A 16,830-nucleotide genomic window follows, 5' to 3' on the forward strand; every position below is an offset into this window, starting at 1 on the left:
AACCTGTTATTTACCAAAAATCTGATATATCAAATTTTAGATTTTAAATTACTCCATCTTTACAAATACTTTAAAATCGAGTTTTTGCGAAGAAGCACACACTTAGGATACTAGTAGAATATTCGCCTATTAAGAATCAAGCGTTTAGCAATTGAATGAGTATAACATAAGTATTCATAGAAATATAGTAGAGCAATGATTAAGGGTAGATGATATTAACAATGTCCCATCTTAATTTATTTTACAGATGTGCAAACTCTACGTGTATGTGGTGACTCTGTTTCTAACTTATGTTAGCTGCAGAATAACCAACAACTTGTACAAGCAAGGATCATCGTTTGCCTTCCCTAAAACCTTTGCAGAATGTACAGATATGATAGTCAATCCAAGCACTCCTAAGTATGTAGTACAAGCCGTACAGAGCAGGTGCTTGGATGGATTCATTTCAGTTGACCATACGCATAGATGGGCAAGGAACATGACAAGCGACGAACAGAACTATATCAAATCCGTGTTCAGGAAAGTCATAGACGATGCTGCTCAGTTAAATAAGCTCAGACACAAGAGGGACGTTGGATTATTTCCAAGGAGATTGAGACGTGAAGTAAGAGCTGCACCATACCAAAACTGGCAAAATTATGCGAGAAACGTTAGACGGCTTAAGTATGAAACGGTAAGTAAATGAAAACAAAATTACCGAAAAGTAATTATAAATCAATCACGATGTATGGCACCTGATAACCGGATGAGACTTATTCACATTTGTCATTTCAGATCCATTTATACCTTACTATACGATAAAGGGTTTGCTCATCGTTGAAGGCCTACCGGTGACTTATAATTGTTTAATTTTTATCATTTAGTCTGTTATAGAGCTGTATCATTGACAATGATGTCACGTCTTCTTATCTGGGTATCCACAACACATATTTTGAGTTCGTTTCGCTATTTAATTGTTCAATTCCCTATTAATTCTGGCGATTTTACAGTTTTTTGTTATGATTTATCTTATTTGCGTGTTCACATGACGTAGATTGTTTTTTGCCAATGCAATATATTCTTGTTGAAATTAGACGTTAATTAAACCTTTTAGAATATTCAAAGTATAATTTAGGCGTTCCTGATAAGTGCTTCGGACGCATACGATTTATAAAGCTTTATTTCCATTTCATAACTTAATGCTGGTATAAAAACACGATTTGATATTGAGTTTTCGTCAATGAGACTACACTTATAAATCAGACAAACCGCAACTAGAGGGCAACACATAATCTTCAAGAAGACATTTCCACACACTGTACCAATTATTAAATTATCCCTAATCTCTAAAATGATTTAATACATTTAAAAGAGGGATGAAAGATAATCGATGCTTATAAGGAAGATATTGAACCGCGGCTATCAATAATGCAAGACGAGGACATCCTCATTAAAGCTTATTGGAAGTCTTCGCAATTTGGTTGATCGTTTCGTTTTATTTGTTAATCAAATGACCGTTGATTGATCTGATTTTTATTCACTACAATCACACCTTCTTAAATATACTTATTATGACATTACCGAACAAGAATTATCGAATCTGAACTGATTATGAGAAAATTGTTTAGCGAATCTGCTGCAATTTTTTTTTAGGTTGGCGTTGCTCAGTCTTTAGTTTTCTATGTCGTGTTTTGAAGATTAGTATTTATCCTTTCCTTGTCAATCGTATTTTGTCATGGCATTTTCAGTTTTATTTTGATAGTAAGGTCAAATGTCTAGACCAGCCTTGTTTCATTGAATACAGGGACTTGCAAAAAAGGAGCTATTTTAAATAAAGAAACGGTCAATAATTTGTGATTGTTTATGTTAACTACTCATTGCAATTTAAAAGATTTGGGACAACTGACTGCTTGACACATTATATAGACATCAGGGTAATGTTTTAATTGTAATTTGCCTTCTAGGAGTCGTTTTATTAATTTGTTCTTAATTTAGACAGTTAAGAATTGCATTGTTCCTTTATTGCAGATAACCCATAATGGAAGAAGTAAATATGATGTCCTTGCAGACATTCATTCAATAGCGGTACCCAACGCCCATGATGGACCAAACTTTCTTCCATGGCACAGATTATACTTGATATTGTAAGTTCAATAAATCATTTGTAAGTAATAAGAGAAAGGTGTGAGTCTATATATAGACCGTTTACACTAACAAATTAAGATGGTTTATCTTAAAAAATAAAGAAATATCAACTTTTCTCAGTTGTTTATCATGTTATCACCAAAGGGATATTTATGTAAAGTATCTCCAACATGTATAGCTTTAATTCTTTATATAGGTAGATTTTGTCCTCCTTGACGTTTATGTCAACTTTTTATATAACGGTTTGAATTTTTTCAAATATGTTGGCCTTTATCATTACTGAACAGTCAATAGGCGCGTCGTGTGCTAAAAAATAATACGGTTAATTTAAATGCTTTCATAAAAATAAAGGCAACAGTATTTTACTGATATCAAATTCTCCCAAATCAATTACAGAGACATAAATCAGGTCAAACACACAAAGTACCGTTAGATCTGCACGAATTCTAAAAGGATCTATATCGGGGACGTCTATGGCGTAGGTCTGTCTACCTATACATATCTCACCCACCATTCAAATCCCTACTGCTTCAAAATTTCACGATGGGGATAGAACATTAGTAATAAAATTGAGAATGCAAATGGAAAATATGTCAGAGAGACAACATTCCGACCAAAAAGCAGATAGCAGTTGGAGGCCCCATATGGGTCTTCAACGCAGCGAGGAAATTCCACATCGGAGTAGGGCCTTAGCTGGCCCTTATATAAAAATGTGTACTAGTTCAGTGAAAATGAACGTCATACTTAACTCCAAAACATATAAATGACCTACAATTAAAATAACTGACCGAACGACTCTACAGTTGTCTGTTATATCCCCCAAAAACCCATATCGCTTGTGAATTGAGAGAACGATACTTCGTCTCGATCAAACTTTTTTTTAAATTTGTGTAGTATCCAGTAGTCTTCCTCAAACTCTGCATTAACAGTTTTTTTTTTTTATCGAAATCAGTATGTAAACGCATTGTGGGTAATTTGTGAAAGAAGAATGTTTATAAAGATGATTGATCTATGAAATGATAAATGTTTTGTTCTTAATTTAAATAATCATAAGCCATATATGAATATGTCATGATATTTTATGTGTAATTATCACATCAATTATGATTGTCTTTTAACAAAAATAAGGCGCATGAGGGACATTTGTAGTTTAAATATATTAATCAGTCATTATTTTCATTGCTGCAAATTGACATTTTTTTTTTGAGTCAAAATAATCATTTAATTATAAATTAACTGTTAACAAAACTTTGAATTTTTGAAAAACTAAGGCTTTTCTACCTCAGGAATAGATTAGCTTAACTTTACTTGTCAAAACTTTTTAGGAATTTTTGGTCCTTAATGCTCTTCAATTTCGTACTTTATTTGGCCTTTTAAAACATTTTTTGATTCGAGCGTCACTGATGAGGCTTAATATAAAATTTTAATCCTGGTATGTAGATATGATGAGTTTATTGACATGAAATTGAGGAAATATACTTTTTCACCTAGAAAAACAATCTCTGGACTATTAAACCGACATTGGTCTTAATAGAGAAATAAAATCATTGACCTATAATGTCAGTAATTGGCATTCACTCGGACAGACATTTAATCATGATTAATATAGTGATAACATATACATGTCCAATTAATAAAGGAAAGGGCAGTACAAAAACAGCTGTATATATTCATATAAAATTGAGAATGGAAATGGGGAATATGTCAAAGAGACAATATCCCGGCCAAAGAGCATAAAGAACTTTTATCCTGGAAATTCGCATCTTTAGTAATAAAACTGGTACCCCACTATTCCCACTAGCTGATAACAAAACTGGTATACTACATTGTTGATATCACAAATATATTTTCTATCTCAATTTCAATTGGAATATTCACAATTAATATGAAACAAAATATACGTTTCAAATTTCCTTGGTGATTCACGACCACTAAGTTGTTTAAGGAAACCATTCTCATTAATATCACGCTTTTCAAAATCGTTGTGAGATAAAAATGTTATTGAAATCTTAAAACAATGATTTTTTTTTCGATTTCAGAATGGAATCTGCACTTGGCACACCAATTCCTTATTGGGAGTCTACCATTGACTATGAAATGGAAGATCCTGTGCAATCCATTCTATGGACCGCAAAATATTTTGGGAATGGTTATGGTATGGTGAAGACAGGTCCCTTTGCTAATTTCGACACCCCCCTTGGAAAACTATTTCGAAACATTGGAAGTGATGGTGCGTTGTTTAACAAACCTGGAGTTAACATGCTTTTGTCAAAATTTAGACTTCAACAAATTTCTGAACCAATGGCAGATATGCAAGCTTCAGTTGAGGGACAACATAACGGTGTACATATCTGGGTAGATGGTGTAATGAATAACTTGGAGTCTAGTCCCCATGACCCAATTTTTTTCTGTCATCATGCCTTTGTAGACTTTATATGGGAATTGTTTAGAAAACAACAAATCACTCGTGGTATCGATCCAGCTACTGATACTTATGAACAACCAGCAAACGTAACGTTTCAAGATATAACCGAGGTAGCGGTTGGCCTTAGAGGATATTATAACAATGATGGTTATTCATATAAGATAGCAAACATGGTGAAATACGATCCTCAACCACATTGTCCAACATGTGCAGGCAGTGAAGATCTGTATTGTGACGAAAGAAAAAGGGTATGTGTAAGCAGAAGAAGAGATCCAAGAGAGTTTGCTGGACAACCGGAAGAAGCTATGGAAATGGCAATGAACAATGGAATGATGAACAACGAAGTGATGAATAATGGAATGATGAACAATGAAATGATGAACAATGGAATGAGGAACAACAACCAGAATACCAGACCATTTCCGTTCTACAACAGAGACATGCGTGTTCGTATGGATTCCGTTACCTTGAATTATAATAACATGATGTTGACAGGAAGTATGGACGAGAGATCTAAAATGATGACAATGATGGGAAATATGAACAGCCGAATGAATCGGCCACACCTGATGACCAATGGGAACGGACAGTCAGAACCTTCTGGTAGAATGAACATGCCAGCAATGATGAGTGTTGATACAAGTGTGAGAATGGATCTTCCACAAATGATGAGAAATGGGGACCGACTATATGACGTTTCTGGCAGAATGAATGAGCCAGCAGTAATGCATGTTGATACAAATTTTATGTCTAACTCTTTCATACCAATGAATTTAAACAATCAACATGGAATCAATTCAAACATCAGGATGAACCAACTGGTTAACCCTATTATCTCACAAAATCATAATCAAAGAATGCCAGTGGGTCCTGGAGCAGTAATAGATCTAGGTCCAGGGTTAACAGTCGTAGGCTCTGGTGCCAACATAAACTTCCTGCAACCAAATGGATTCAGAGGTTATTTCCCAGGAATGAAGATTCCGACATATTGAAAAAAGCAACCGTAAATAATATAACTTATTTGTTAAAAGTCAAAAACGTCTCTACAAAAAAAAGGTTATGCTTTCATATTTTTGCAATTAAAGCAACAAAAAAAATCAATGTTTAAATTCAGCTAATTTATCAAACAGTAAACAAAATATTGAAAAGGATGTTGCAAATATTGACATATTATTGAATGACAGTAACGACGGTTAAAACATTGGATTTCATAACATCTAATGACGTCCTCAGCAATTTTATCAGTTGTACCCTTTGGTGACAGTTCTAAAACTGTTGTGTCACTCTAATGTATAAACTAAATTCAATTGCTAACTTTATCATCAATTATTTGTTGTAATTTCCTGATTAGGTCGTATTAGCTGTTATTGAACACTTGTCTGATTATTGGGACGGTGATATATGCAAGTTGGTGAATACATTCATCATTTGTAAATATTTGTTATTCCAAGATAGCTTAATGTATGTTCAAAGTTATACCGAAAATCAGACAGCGATTAATGAAAATAGTTTGCATCGTGTTGTTTATATTTTAAGGACGTATTTTCAAATGTTCATGATTTGTTTAACAGCTATGAACAATCTTTGTCACAGAGGTCCTCGTATATTTTCCACCTTATTGAATTTTACTTATCCTTTTTTATAAAACTTTTTATATATGAGTAACAGGTATTAATGACCCCTCGGATCATCTGAGTCTACAGATTTTCTGTGACGTCTTATTTCTTAAAGTGATGTATGAGTAACCATCGTCTTTCAATCTGGCCATGGTATAGTTTTTTTTGGGGGAAATAAAAGCACATATAATAAATTGATGCGTTTGTAGATCTTTTCTGGAAAACGTTTTTATCTTTTTATTTTATTCACTGCGGTAATATAAGTGTATCTTTATCAAAAACCCTTATTCAAAAAAGATATAAGTACATCCAGTATATAATTTTTTTCAAATGATAAGGCATGGTTCATATAAATAGGTAATGTCTACTAGTTATCCACGGTAACAATGCAATTGTTTTTTTTTTAGCATTTATTTATGAGATCCTGATACATTGCTTAGTTCAAACAATTTCAGCGAACTCACCATGGCACACGGAATGAATTATTGATGAAATTAAAAAAAACAACCAGTTCTTACAAAATATAAATTCATTGAAATGTGTGCAATGTGCTTATTGTTTAGTTTAAACTTCTGATTTAGAACGTCCAAAATACATAAAATTGAACAAGAAATAAAACCATGAAATTGATGAACATTATGACTATATTCAAGTTGACTATTCACACATATATATAACCGTTGAAATAGATGAACATTATGACTATATTCAAGTTGACTATTCACACATATATATATATAGTATTCGGGTTCCTTTAGAAGAAAGAATAAATAATCCAACAACGAAAGTTGATGACCTTAGCCATTATAAAAAGTTTCTCACATTATTTTGTACTACTTGCATACAAGCATTTTATTGATCTCCAAATAAAGATTTGTCACAACTTTCGAAAAATCCAAATGATTTTGCTCTTCAATGTTGTCCTATTTAGACGAGAGACACGTCTGACGTATCAAATTATGTTTCTGTTTTTATATGTGTTTTTGTCACACAGAATACATTATAGGATTCTTGTTAAATTTTCGTGATCGTCTCGAGACGCTCACAACCCATATAATCTGGTTGTGTGGTGAAAGAAGAAAGGACATTTTTCTTTAGATGTATTTCATGTATTTATAAAACGGACCCGGTCTGAAATACATCCAAAGGAAGTTTTCAACAATGCATAGCAGCTTCTTGCGTGTATTCTGCGATTTAATGATGTACTTAGGCGAGGGTTTGGAATAAGTGTCAAATGTTCGGACTCCTTGGTGTTTTTTTCCATACGATACAAGGTAAAATATTTTGCCCCATTACACCTATTTATCTTTTAACATAAGACTTAATAGCTCATAAAAAGTAATTTGACAAAATTTAAGCAGATTCTTGATTTTCTTTCTTTTGATTTGAGACTCAAATAATACCAATGCAAATATCAGGTAAAAGTGCAAATCAGCCTTTTCCCTGCCATATTTTATAAATCAAATATCTCGAAAAGGAGCTCCATGACCTATCAATATTTTTTGCTTGTTTTGATCCTTACCTAATACTCTTCTAGCTTAAATAATCAATTTTGAATTCTTGATTTATCTAATTTTACCTTAGATCACCTGAGTACATCCTTTCCTTTACGTTTTGAACCTGAGAACTTTGTTGAAGGTTGTATTGTGAACTTCGTTTCTTAACTATGTCATTTGGTTTCCTGGAGCCATGGAGTGTAGTCACATTGGCAATCATACTTCATCTTCTTATTTTTGAAATTATTAAGTTATTTTTAAATGTCCTAAGATGACGCCAAGATTATAATGAATTATGACACATTATGTATGAATAATAAATCTGAAGGGAAAATCAGAACGAAATCTTCGTCCAGGGCAAGGTTATAATATGTCTTATAGGTAAAGTACACAGATATTATTGTAAACTTTCGTTTAACGATTCAAAATTATACTAAACTTTGTATTAAGGCTCTGTTGTGTAAATAATCAATAGGGTTAAACGACTTTCGGAGTACCCTATTGCTTGTATTGCGATATGTAAATATAATAGAATTACATTTAAGTATTTTCAATTAATATTGACAATTAAAAAAAACCCCATAAATGTTTGATATTTATTTTTCAATTAATATTTTTAATCTAACACACGTTGGAATAACGTTACAGTGCATACTACACTTTGGATACACCAAAATTCGTTGGATACCAATATTTGTGGATTTCGTGAACCACGAATTAATTGTTCAACGAAGTCAAAAGGTTCTATTGGTTTGGATGCGTATTTGGGTAAAACCACGAAATAAAATATCCACGAAAATACATGAATCCACAGTAACCTGTCTACCAGTAAATTGCGTGGACAATTTCACAATAAAACATGAAAAGATTATTTTCTCTTTTGAAACATCGACCACATCGTCTCATTAAACGTTTTTAATACCGAATTTGGAAATTTGAAGACCAACACTAAAAATCCACCGCAGATGATATCATCAAAAAGCTAGACTTTGATGCAACATACTTCTGATTTTCCTTTTTTTGTTTAGCGGATTGATTTTGCTGATAAACAAAAATGATGCACCACTACGGGTCGACTTACAAAGCAGAATGCAAATACATTGCCAAAAAATAAAACTGAAAAAAGCAATATAACGAAACCAAACCCCGCAAATCCCTGAAAACAACAAAAAGACAAACAACAGTCTGCAAACACAAATCAGAATATAAGAATAGCGCTATACGAACCATTCACAAACCACGGACGATATGTGGTGTTCAAAAAGGGTTATCAGATCCTGCTGTATCTTTGGTACACGTCGTACACTTCAATTAAATACAACCACAGTTATTAGTTTAATTTAGTGTTGGTCTCACTCGAAGAAAATAAGACGTTTTTGTGTAACGACAATTTAATACCATCGATCGGCATATGTAAAAAAGACATGCCATAACTGTCAACCAATTTATGATTGATTGTGTACAACATTTAAAGGAATGACGACAACTTCATCTCTTCGTTGTAAGGTCAGAAGCAACCTTCATCCAAAGAGGGGTGAAAGATACCAGAGGGACATTCCAGCAGCACATGCATACGGTGTATATATCTCCCAGTTGATACGATATTCCCGTTCTTGCTTTTCCTATCATCATTTCCTTGATAGATGGTTGCTGCTCACAAGGAAGCTATTAAACCAAGAGTTCCAAATGGTGAAGTTAAAATCATCACTTCGTAAATTTTACGGGCGCCATCACGAGTTGGTTGACCGTTATGGAATAACCGTTTCACAAATGATATCGGATATGTTCCTTATGTCGTAACTACAAACCCCTTCCCCTTCATGAATTTGACCTACCGAATAAGACTATTTACCGGATTTGTTATCACATAAGGAACACGACGGGTGCCACAAGTGGAGCAGGATCTGCTGACCCTTCCGGAGTACCTGCGATCACCCCTAGTTTTTGGTGGGGCTCGTGTTGTTTATTCTTTAGTTTTCTATGTTATGTCATGTGTACTATTGTTTGTCTGTTTGTCTGTTTGTCTTTTTCATTTTTAGCCATGGCGTTGTATGTTTATTTTTGATTTATGAGTTTGACTGTCCCTCTGGTATCTTTCGTCCCTCTTTTAAACTCATAGATCAATCAAAAGGTTCATGACATGACGTCAAAGTCATTATACAGAATGATAATTGTGTGATCTGTAATTTGATCGATTTTGATATTTTCTATTCACGTGACAGGTGGTTCTAGTCGTGTTGTTAATTTAAGCACAAAACTTCTTTGTAAAAAGCAACTGCTATAAGCCAGTTTGAATTAAGGCGACAGTAGTTTACCGATGTTCTAGTTAATTGACCAGTTCAAAGCCACTAACAACTAAAAAATATTTTATCTAAGACTAAAGTATCAATCAGTACACATCGAACATACAATGGATTAAGTGTAAAGACGTCATAAACAGTCAGATAAAAACATGACCTAGTGCAATGCCAAGATACAGTTATCGACAGATTGTAGATCAATGAATGTATATATGTATATAACAATAATAATTAGTTTGCTTTTAATTTACTGATGACAAAATCAATATTAATACCTATAAAAACAATATTCAATGATCTAATTACAGTGCTGAATTGGTAACCTTTTAGAATAAGTTTGTTTAGAGTATCGAGAAGATTACCAGGATCGTTTCTAAATTACCGTAAAAATGAGGATGTGCTATCCCGTTGTAATAATATAAATAAATTTTCTACAGGTACAACCAAACTTCAAAACGAAGTCTTTATATCTATGGAAGAGTTTAGTAAAGGTTTTAAATAACTTGTAAACGTCACAACAGATACGGGCACAGCAAACGAGTTGTAAAATATAAACCCCATAAGATGGTGCCAAAGGAATGTCATCATCCAGAAAGGGAAAATTAACAAAAGGGAACGAAAAAAACGTTCCTTTTGTCGTAAATTTTAGTGTGGAGTTTCCCGTGTAAAATCGAAATACATAAATCTAGGAAAGTAGTTATCAAAAGTACCAGGATTATAATTTTATACGCCAGACGCGCGTTTCGTCTACATAAGACTCATCAGTGACGCTCAGAACAAAATAGTTAAAAAGCCAAATCAATACAAAGTTGAAGGACAGTTATTACCACTTGAATTTGATTTATTTAAAGTAATTTCCTTTTGGTAAATTTCGGCAATATATTGAGACAATTTTTGATTATTTAACAAAAAAAAAAATATTATCAAGATAACGGGAAGTGTTGTTGAATTGATCAATTAAATGCAATTTATACAGGTCTTTACTGAGTGTTGTCATAAACTGTGCTTCATAACATTTTTTATCAAAGGTGCGCAATTAGTGCCAAAAAGGAATACCTACAACCTGTCGATAAACTTTGTTGCCGCAACGTTCATAAATATTATCAAGGAGAAAATTAACAGGTTCAATCATCTCATCACACCTCCAGTAAGCATATCTAGCATATTAACCTTTCTGATTAGAGAAGAATGTATTAAATGAGTTGCAGCAAATATATTTTCAATTAGATTTACCAAACGGCAATTAAATTAAATAGTAAAAACTTTTGTTTGACAAGATTGTATGGAAGTGTAGTTTAAAGAGTAAAAAAGCCAAAAGTGTCAACAGAATCATCAAAAGCACGTAATTTATCTAAAACATCCAAAGATGTTTTTACATTTCAAAAATAGTTAATTCAACTATTTTCATTTATTTTATTACAATAGTTTATGATAAGCTCTTTGATTGTAGTTAAGGAACTTGTTTAAAGCACTGAAAGATTAGTTGTAGAACACTTACCAGAGGACGAGATGAAACGATGTTTTACTGTTTGTTTTGTGTAGTTGAGGTTACCAATACATAGTAGGGACCTTCAAATGTTCAGAAGAAGCCTTAAGCTGTGATGTGGTTATGATTTGTTTACTATATGACTCTCTGTGGTGCGCATGGACTTGAATGTAGAAGAATTTGAAGTTTCATGTTTAAGAATGTCCGTGTAGTATTTACGGCATAGCACCACCACATTGTTGGCTGCTTTGTCGGCCAGTACAAACACAAACCGCTTTGAAAATTCTTAAAGTTTATTTCGTATTTTGGAAATAGGCGTATTATGAACTATATTAATTTTCAAAATGTGATATTCTATTATCTACAACATTCTTACATTTATTTAGATAAGAATTAAGAGATATTTTTATCAGAATTTTCCCGTTTACACCAATTTTTATAATACAAGGAAGGATCATCTTTGGTGAACTGATGACACTGTTTTCAATCTACTTTAAATGGAGTACGATATTTTGGTCCTTTTTTCAAAAAGTTGTTAACTTCACTTTCCTGAACGACATTGATGTCCTTCGTAATGACATGACCATAAAGAACATATCTTAACTTCGATGTTTCACAGTGTCAAGTAATAGGCGTATTATTTTCTACATTGACTGATGTTACCGATTTTTAATTTAAAATTTAACTTCTGTTTTTTTTTGTATAGGTATAAAATAATAGGTGGTTCTGTGTCAAAATAAGAAGGTATAAAGTTTTGAACGGTAGAGTCCTTAAATATACTAAATAAGTTGATAAAATCAACTTATTTCCTAATATATTTAATTTTCAGAAAATGACAATTATGATCTTCAGTTTTGTTGATACGCGGGGACAGCCTTTGGTGGCAAAAAGCTGTAATTATACACGAATATTCATATAGTTGGCTGAAGAAAAAGATGGTGTCACACTCCTTGAAAATGTCATTTAATTTACTAATTGGTATTTGATCCAGTTTACATAATAATAGATGCGTACTATTGTTTTTAAGTATAGATTTGAGATTACCAAGCGTATAATTTATACGATGTTTATTTCGTTGATTTTGACTGATACGTTTGCAATGAGACCTATTATTTCGAAATCTTTTATCCATAACATTCATGACATCAATAGAATAATTTGTAGATATGTTTCATTGTCCAAGTATCTTGTCATTTAGACCGTATCTTGTCATTTAGACCCAGGGGATAAGCTGTTTGAAGTCGTTTAATAGCAGTTCTATAAAACGGGAAACTTCAAATTGTTTGTGCGATTGGCATTGTTGTTTCTGGATCGTCTGGAGCGGTTGAAAACTAATAAATTAATATTGTGGTTGATAAATTATTCCTTTGAACTTCTTAGGTTTGAGGCAGCGGTATAGTTAATTCAGTTTGTCACAGTCGATAATAAGCAGCATATATAAAGATCTCTAGCTCAGACGACAATATTGATATCAGAGGATTAGACTGCAAGTTTGGTGTTTGATGCGTTTATCATACAAGTGAGAACTTCAGTTAGCTATAAACCAGGTTTAATCAACTATTTTCCACTTAAGAAAATGCCTGTATCAAGTCAGGAATATGACAGTTATTGTACTTTTGCTTAAAGTGTTTAAGCATTTGATTTTGCCATTTAATTTGGGACTTTCTGTTTGAATATTCCTCGGAGTTCAGTATTTTTGTGATTTAATTTTTTACATAAAGTGAAAAACATCCAAACAAGAATGTTTTATATTCATTCCTGACCAGATTATTATTTTCATAAAAATTGAAGTAGTTTTGAAAATCCCAACGATCAGATTTCCTCATACTTGCAAATATCTTGGTAGCTATTTTTACTTGTGAAAATATCATTCGAGTTACATATAAAAGAGGGACGAAAGATACCAAAGGGACAGTCAAACTCATTAATCGAAAACAAACTGACAACGCCATGGCTAAAAAAGAAAAAGTCAAACAAACAACAGCACACACGACACAACATAGAAAACTAAAGAATAAACAACACAAATACCACCAAAAAACTAGGGGTGATATCAGGTGCTCCGGAAGGGTAATCAGATCATGCTCCACATGCGGCACCCGTCGTGTTGCTTATGTGATAACAAATCCGGTAAATAGTCTTATTCGGTAGGTCACATTCATGAAAAGGAAGGGGACTGTAGTTACGACCTAAGGAACATATCCGATATCATTTGTGAAACGGTTATACCATAACGGTCAACAGTTGCGTAATTTTTAATGAGCTTCGTTGTAACACGTATACATGCTTGTTGTAGAATTCCTTTGTAAATCATAACTAACAAATATAATATATACATGTATAAAAAATTTGCTGTGATATCCCTTTGTTGTATTGAAAATTAATAATACAGTGTGGAACCTTAGTGTCATTTTTGTAGCTTTAAGGTGTAATACCACGATTGATTTTCCCCTATTCGTCTTTGTTAAATTTGCACTTTTCAAAAACATGTGCAGAATTTATTTTTGTTTAAAAAAAAGAAATCCTTGACATGAGTAAAGTTTTATCCTGTCCAGTACTATAGAAAAAAATTCACATACATTTCATTACATATAAGACAATAACCATCACCGGAAGTTAACCAATAAAATTTCTCCCCTTATTTAACTTGTGTACAAGATTCAGTAACCATGTAGCCTCAAGTTTACAAAATATTCTATAGAAACCCCAAATAAAAAAAATATGGTGCTTTGAAATACCAAAGACATATGTTTATGACACAGAAATAATTTACTGCAATAAAATGTAGGATTAATTACCTACAACTGTCAAATTCAAGGGAATATTTTTTTTCGACCTATTTTCGTATACAACCGGATATGGCGTACCATGATTTTGGGCATTGTTAACAAGTACTCATTCAGAAAAATATCTGAAGTTTAAAAGAAAAGGGATTCAGAGTTTTGGTTTAGTTTTATTCTAGGAATAACTATACCGATTATGCGGTGTAACAAAGGGTTTTATGGACGAAGAATTTAAATAGATATATTTATTGTTGTCTGATCTATGGTCGAGTTGTTGTCGCCTGGACACATTCCACATTTCCTTTCCCAATTTTATTTTATTTTAGATATATACCAAATTGTGTTCAAGGGGAGCAAATGCCCTTTAATTTGGTATGCAGGTTTCCAAAATAGAGGGAAAATTAGAGGGAAAGTTGAGTCATCTTTTTAGACTTCAGTTAAATAATGACTTATGAAGTTATGTAGACTTACCTTCTAATTCTAAAAAAACACACACACTACTCAGAACTATGTCTAATTTACTTTGACTACTGATATGCAAACCTAAAAACAAACAGAAAAATATATCATAAAATAGTGATTGAAAGATTCATAACACTTTGAAAGGATAATTCACACGTGTTACACGGGAGCATGTTTGTTTACAAATAATAATGTCACGTGATCGCGCAGACCTCACATGTTGCATCGCCCTTAATATAATCCACTAATACATAACCCATTATCATGCAAACATGCAACGTGAATGTGATTGGTTATCAAATAATACAGAAATAATGCATGTACAGTTTATGAAGAAATTAGTTCATCAAATAGATGCGATTTTCACTTTTGACACGAATAGGTCGGGTTGACATTTCTGTCATCGGGGATAATATTGAGATAAATTGGATAAAACTGACCGTCAAAAAGGTCTCGAGAAGCACATAAGTAGAACCTTAACGTTAATAAGTAAAACTTACCAAAATTTCTTTAATTAATAAACTATATAACTGAAATTTCACAAAGATAACGGTAAAAAATTTTGATGATGGTGATGATGCTGGTTAAATTGGCGCGAAATAATATTCTTACTCCTATTGCTTTACGTAAAAAATGTATAGAATTGAATTTGACTAAAGTTGAGCATAAAAAAACGTGAATATGCAAAAGCCTGGTAATGTATTAATGATAAAGTGTGTATAAATTTCCGTAAACGAATTTACCCGTATACTTCACTAAGAATTACATTTGAGCGCAAGGAGATCTATTTGTGAATCGGTTTATATAACCCCGGTTGAACTCAGGATCGTATTAACGGAATTTTTTGCGTTGCTTTTAAATCATTGAGGCCATCTATTTTTATTACGGGTTTCCACATCTTTAAATCGGAATTATAGAAAAAATGGAATGTTGTTAGCAAAATCAAAACAGAAATGATGAACACTGCAATATTTTCAGCAAAACATAAATAGGATGGAGGATCTGTGTATTCACATTATTTGTAAAACTCTCAATATTCCTGTGAAGCGTGTGCTTTACATCGAGGCTTTCTATGCTTATCATCGACGCCACAGTACTTCAACCAATCAGACAACGTTTATTTGGGGCATTCGACCTATTTTAACTCAGATTTTGGAATTTTTTAATCGAAATTATAGAAAAATGGAACGTTGTAAGTACATATAAAATAGAAAAAGATGAATACTATTAGCTAAAGCAAGTTTGGATGGGGTTCTGTGTATTTACATTGTTTGTACAACTCTCCTTACTGATGCCAGATTTTGGAATTTCCGAGAATATTTTTATATATAGTATAGTAATAACATTTTATAAAAACATATCAAATATTCAAAAGTAGCCACATTAAAAAAAGGCTAACGTCTGGTAATAATGTCGATTAGATGGCCTTAATTTTTTTCACGTTTTGGTGTTTATGGTGCATATTTTCCTACATAAATTATTCATTTCCAACCTTTAATTGGTTCTGTGAGTTACCCTCCCAGTTACATTGGACAGTCGTGTAACAGTACAACTTAAGAACGAAATATAAAAATCATTTAAAAAATGCTTGACTCATTTATGTTTATTAAAAATGAAAGTAATTCACATCAAAAAGGTATATTTCCCTTCATCACAACTCCCATCTGCGACAATTTATTGTAATGGTTTATTTTTCATTCATAATGCTCAGTTTTGTCCAACTATTCAAAATAAAATTGAGAATGGAAATGGGGAATGTGTCAAAGAGACAACCAGACCATAGAACAGACGACAGCAGAAGGTCAACAACAGGTCTGCAATGCAGCGAGAAATTCCCGCAACCGGAGGCGTCATTCAGCTGGCCCCTAAACAAATATATATACTAGTTCAGTGATAATGAACGCCATACTAAACTCAAAATTGTACACAAGAAACTAAAATCAAACGTAATACAAGACTAGCAAAGGCCAGAGGCTCCTGACCTGGGACAGGCGCAAAAATGCGGCGGGATTAAACATGTGTATAAGATTTTAACCCTCCCTTATACCTCTAGCCAATGCATAAAAGTAAACGCATAACAATACGCACATTAAAATTCAGCTCAAGAGAAGCCCGAGTCTGATGTCAGAAGATGTAAC

General features: G+C 32.8%; 1 protein-coding gene across 1 annotated transcript; it reads left to right on the forward strand.

The window, feature by feature from the left end:
- Nucleotides 1-252: 252 nt before the first annotated feature.
- LOC143063410 (tyrosinase-like protein) lies at nucleotides 253-7,057 on the forward strand. The gene is made up of 3 exons (XM_076235549.1): nucleotides 253-673; nucleotides 2,008-2,123; nucleotides 4,164-7,057. The coding sequence occupies exons 1-3, from the start codon at nucleotides 374-376 to the stop codon at nucleotides 5,539-5,541; spliced, it is 1,794 nt and encodes a 597-aa protein (XP_076091664.1). The 5' UTR covers nucleotides 253-373; the 3' UTR covers nucleotides 5,542-7,057.
- The last annotated feature ends 9,773 nt before the right edge of the window (nucleotides 7,058-16,830 follow it).

The sequence above is a fragment of the Mytilus galloprovincialis genome, chromosome 2 (assembly GCF_965363235.1).
Source record: "Mytilus galloprovincialis chromosome 2, xbMytGall1.hap1.1, whole genome shotgun sequence".
NCBI classification, from domain to species: Eukaryota; Metazoa; Mollusca; class Bivalvia; order Mytilida; family Mytilidae; genus Mytilus; species Mytilus galloprovincialis.

Excerpts from the sequence above, each read along its gene's own strand:
- LOC143063410 (XM_076235549.1), top strand. The coding sequence starts at position 374 with ATGATAGTCAATCCAAGCACTCCTAAGTATGTAGTACAAGCCGTACAG. Across the intron at positions 674-2,007 it reads GACGGCTTAAGTATGAAACG|ATAACCCATAATGGAAGAAG; the intron begins GTAAGTAAATGA and ends CCTTTATTGCAG. Across the intron at positions 2,124-4,163 it reads CACAGATTATACTTGATATT|AATGGAATCTGCACTTGGCA; the intron begins GTAAGTTCAATA and ends TTTCGATTTCAG.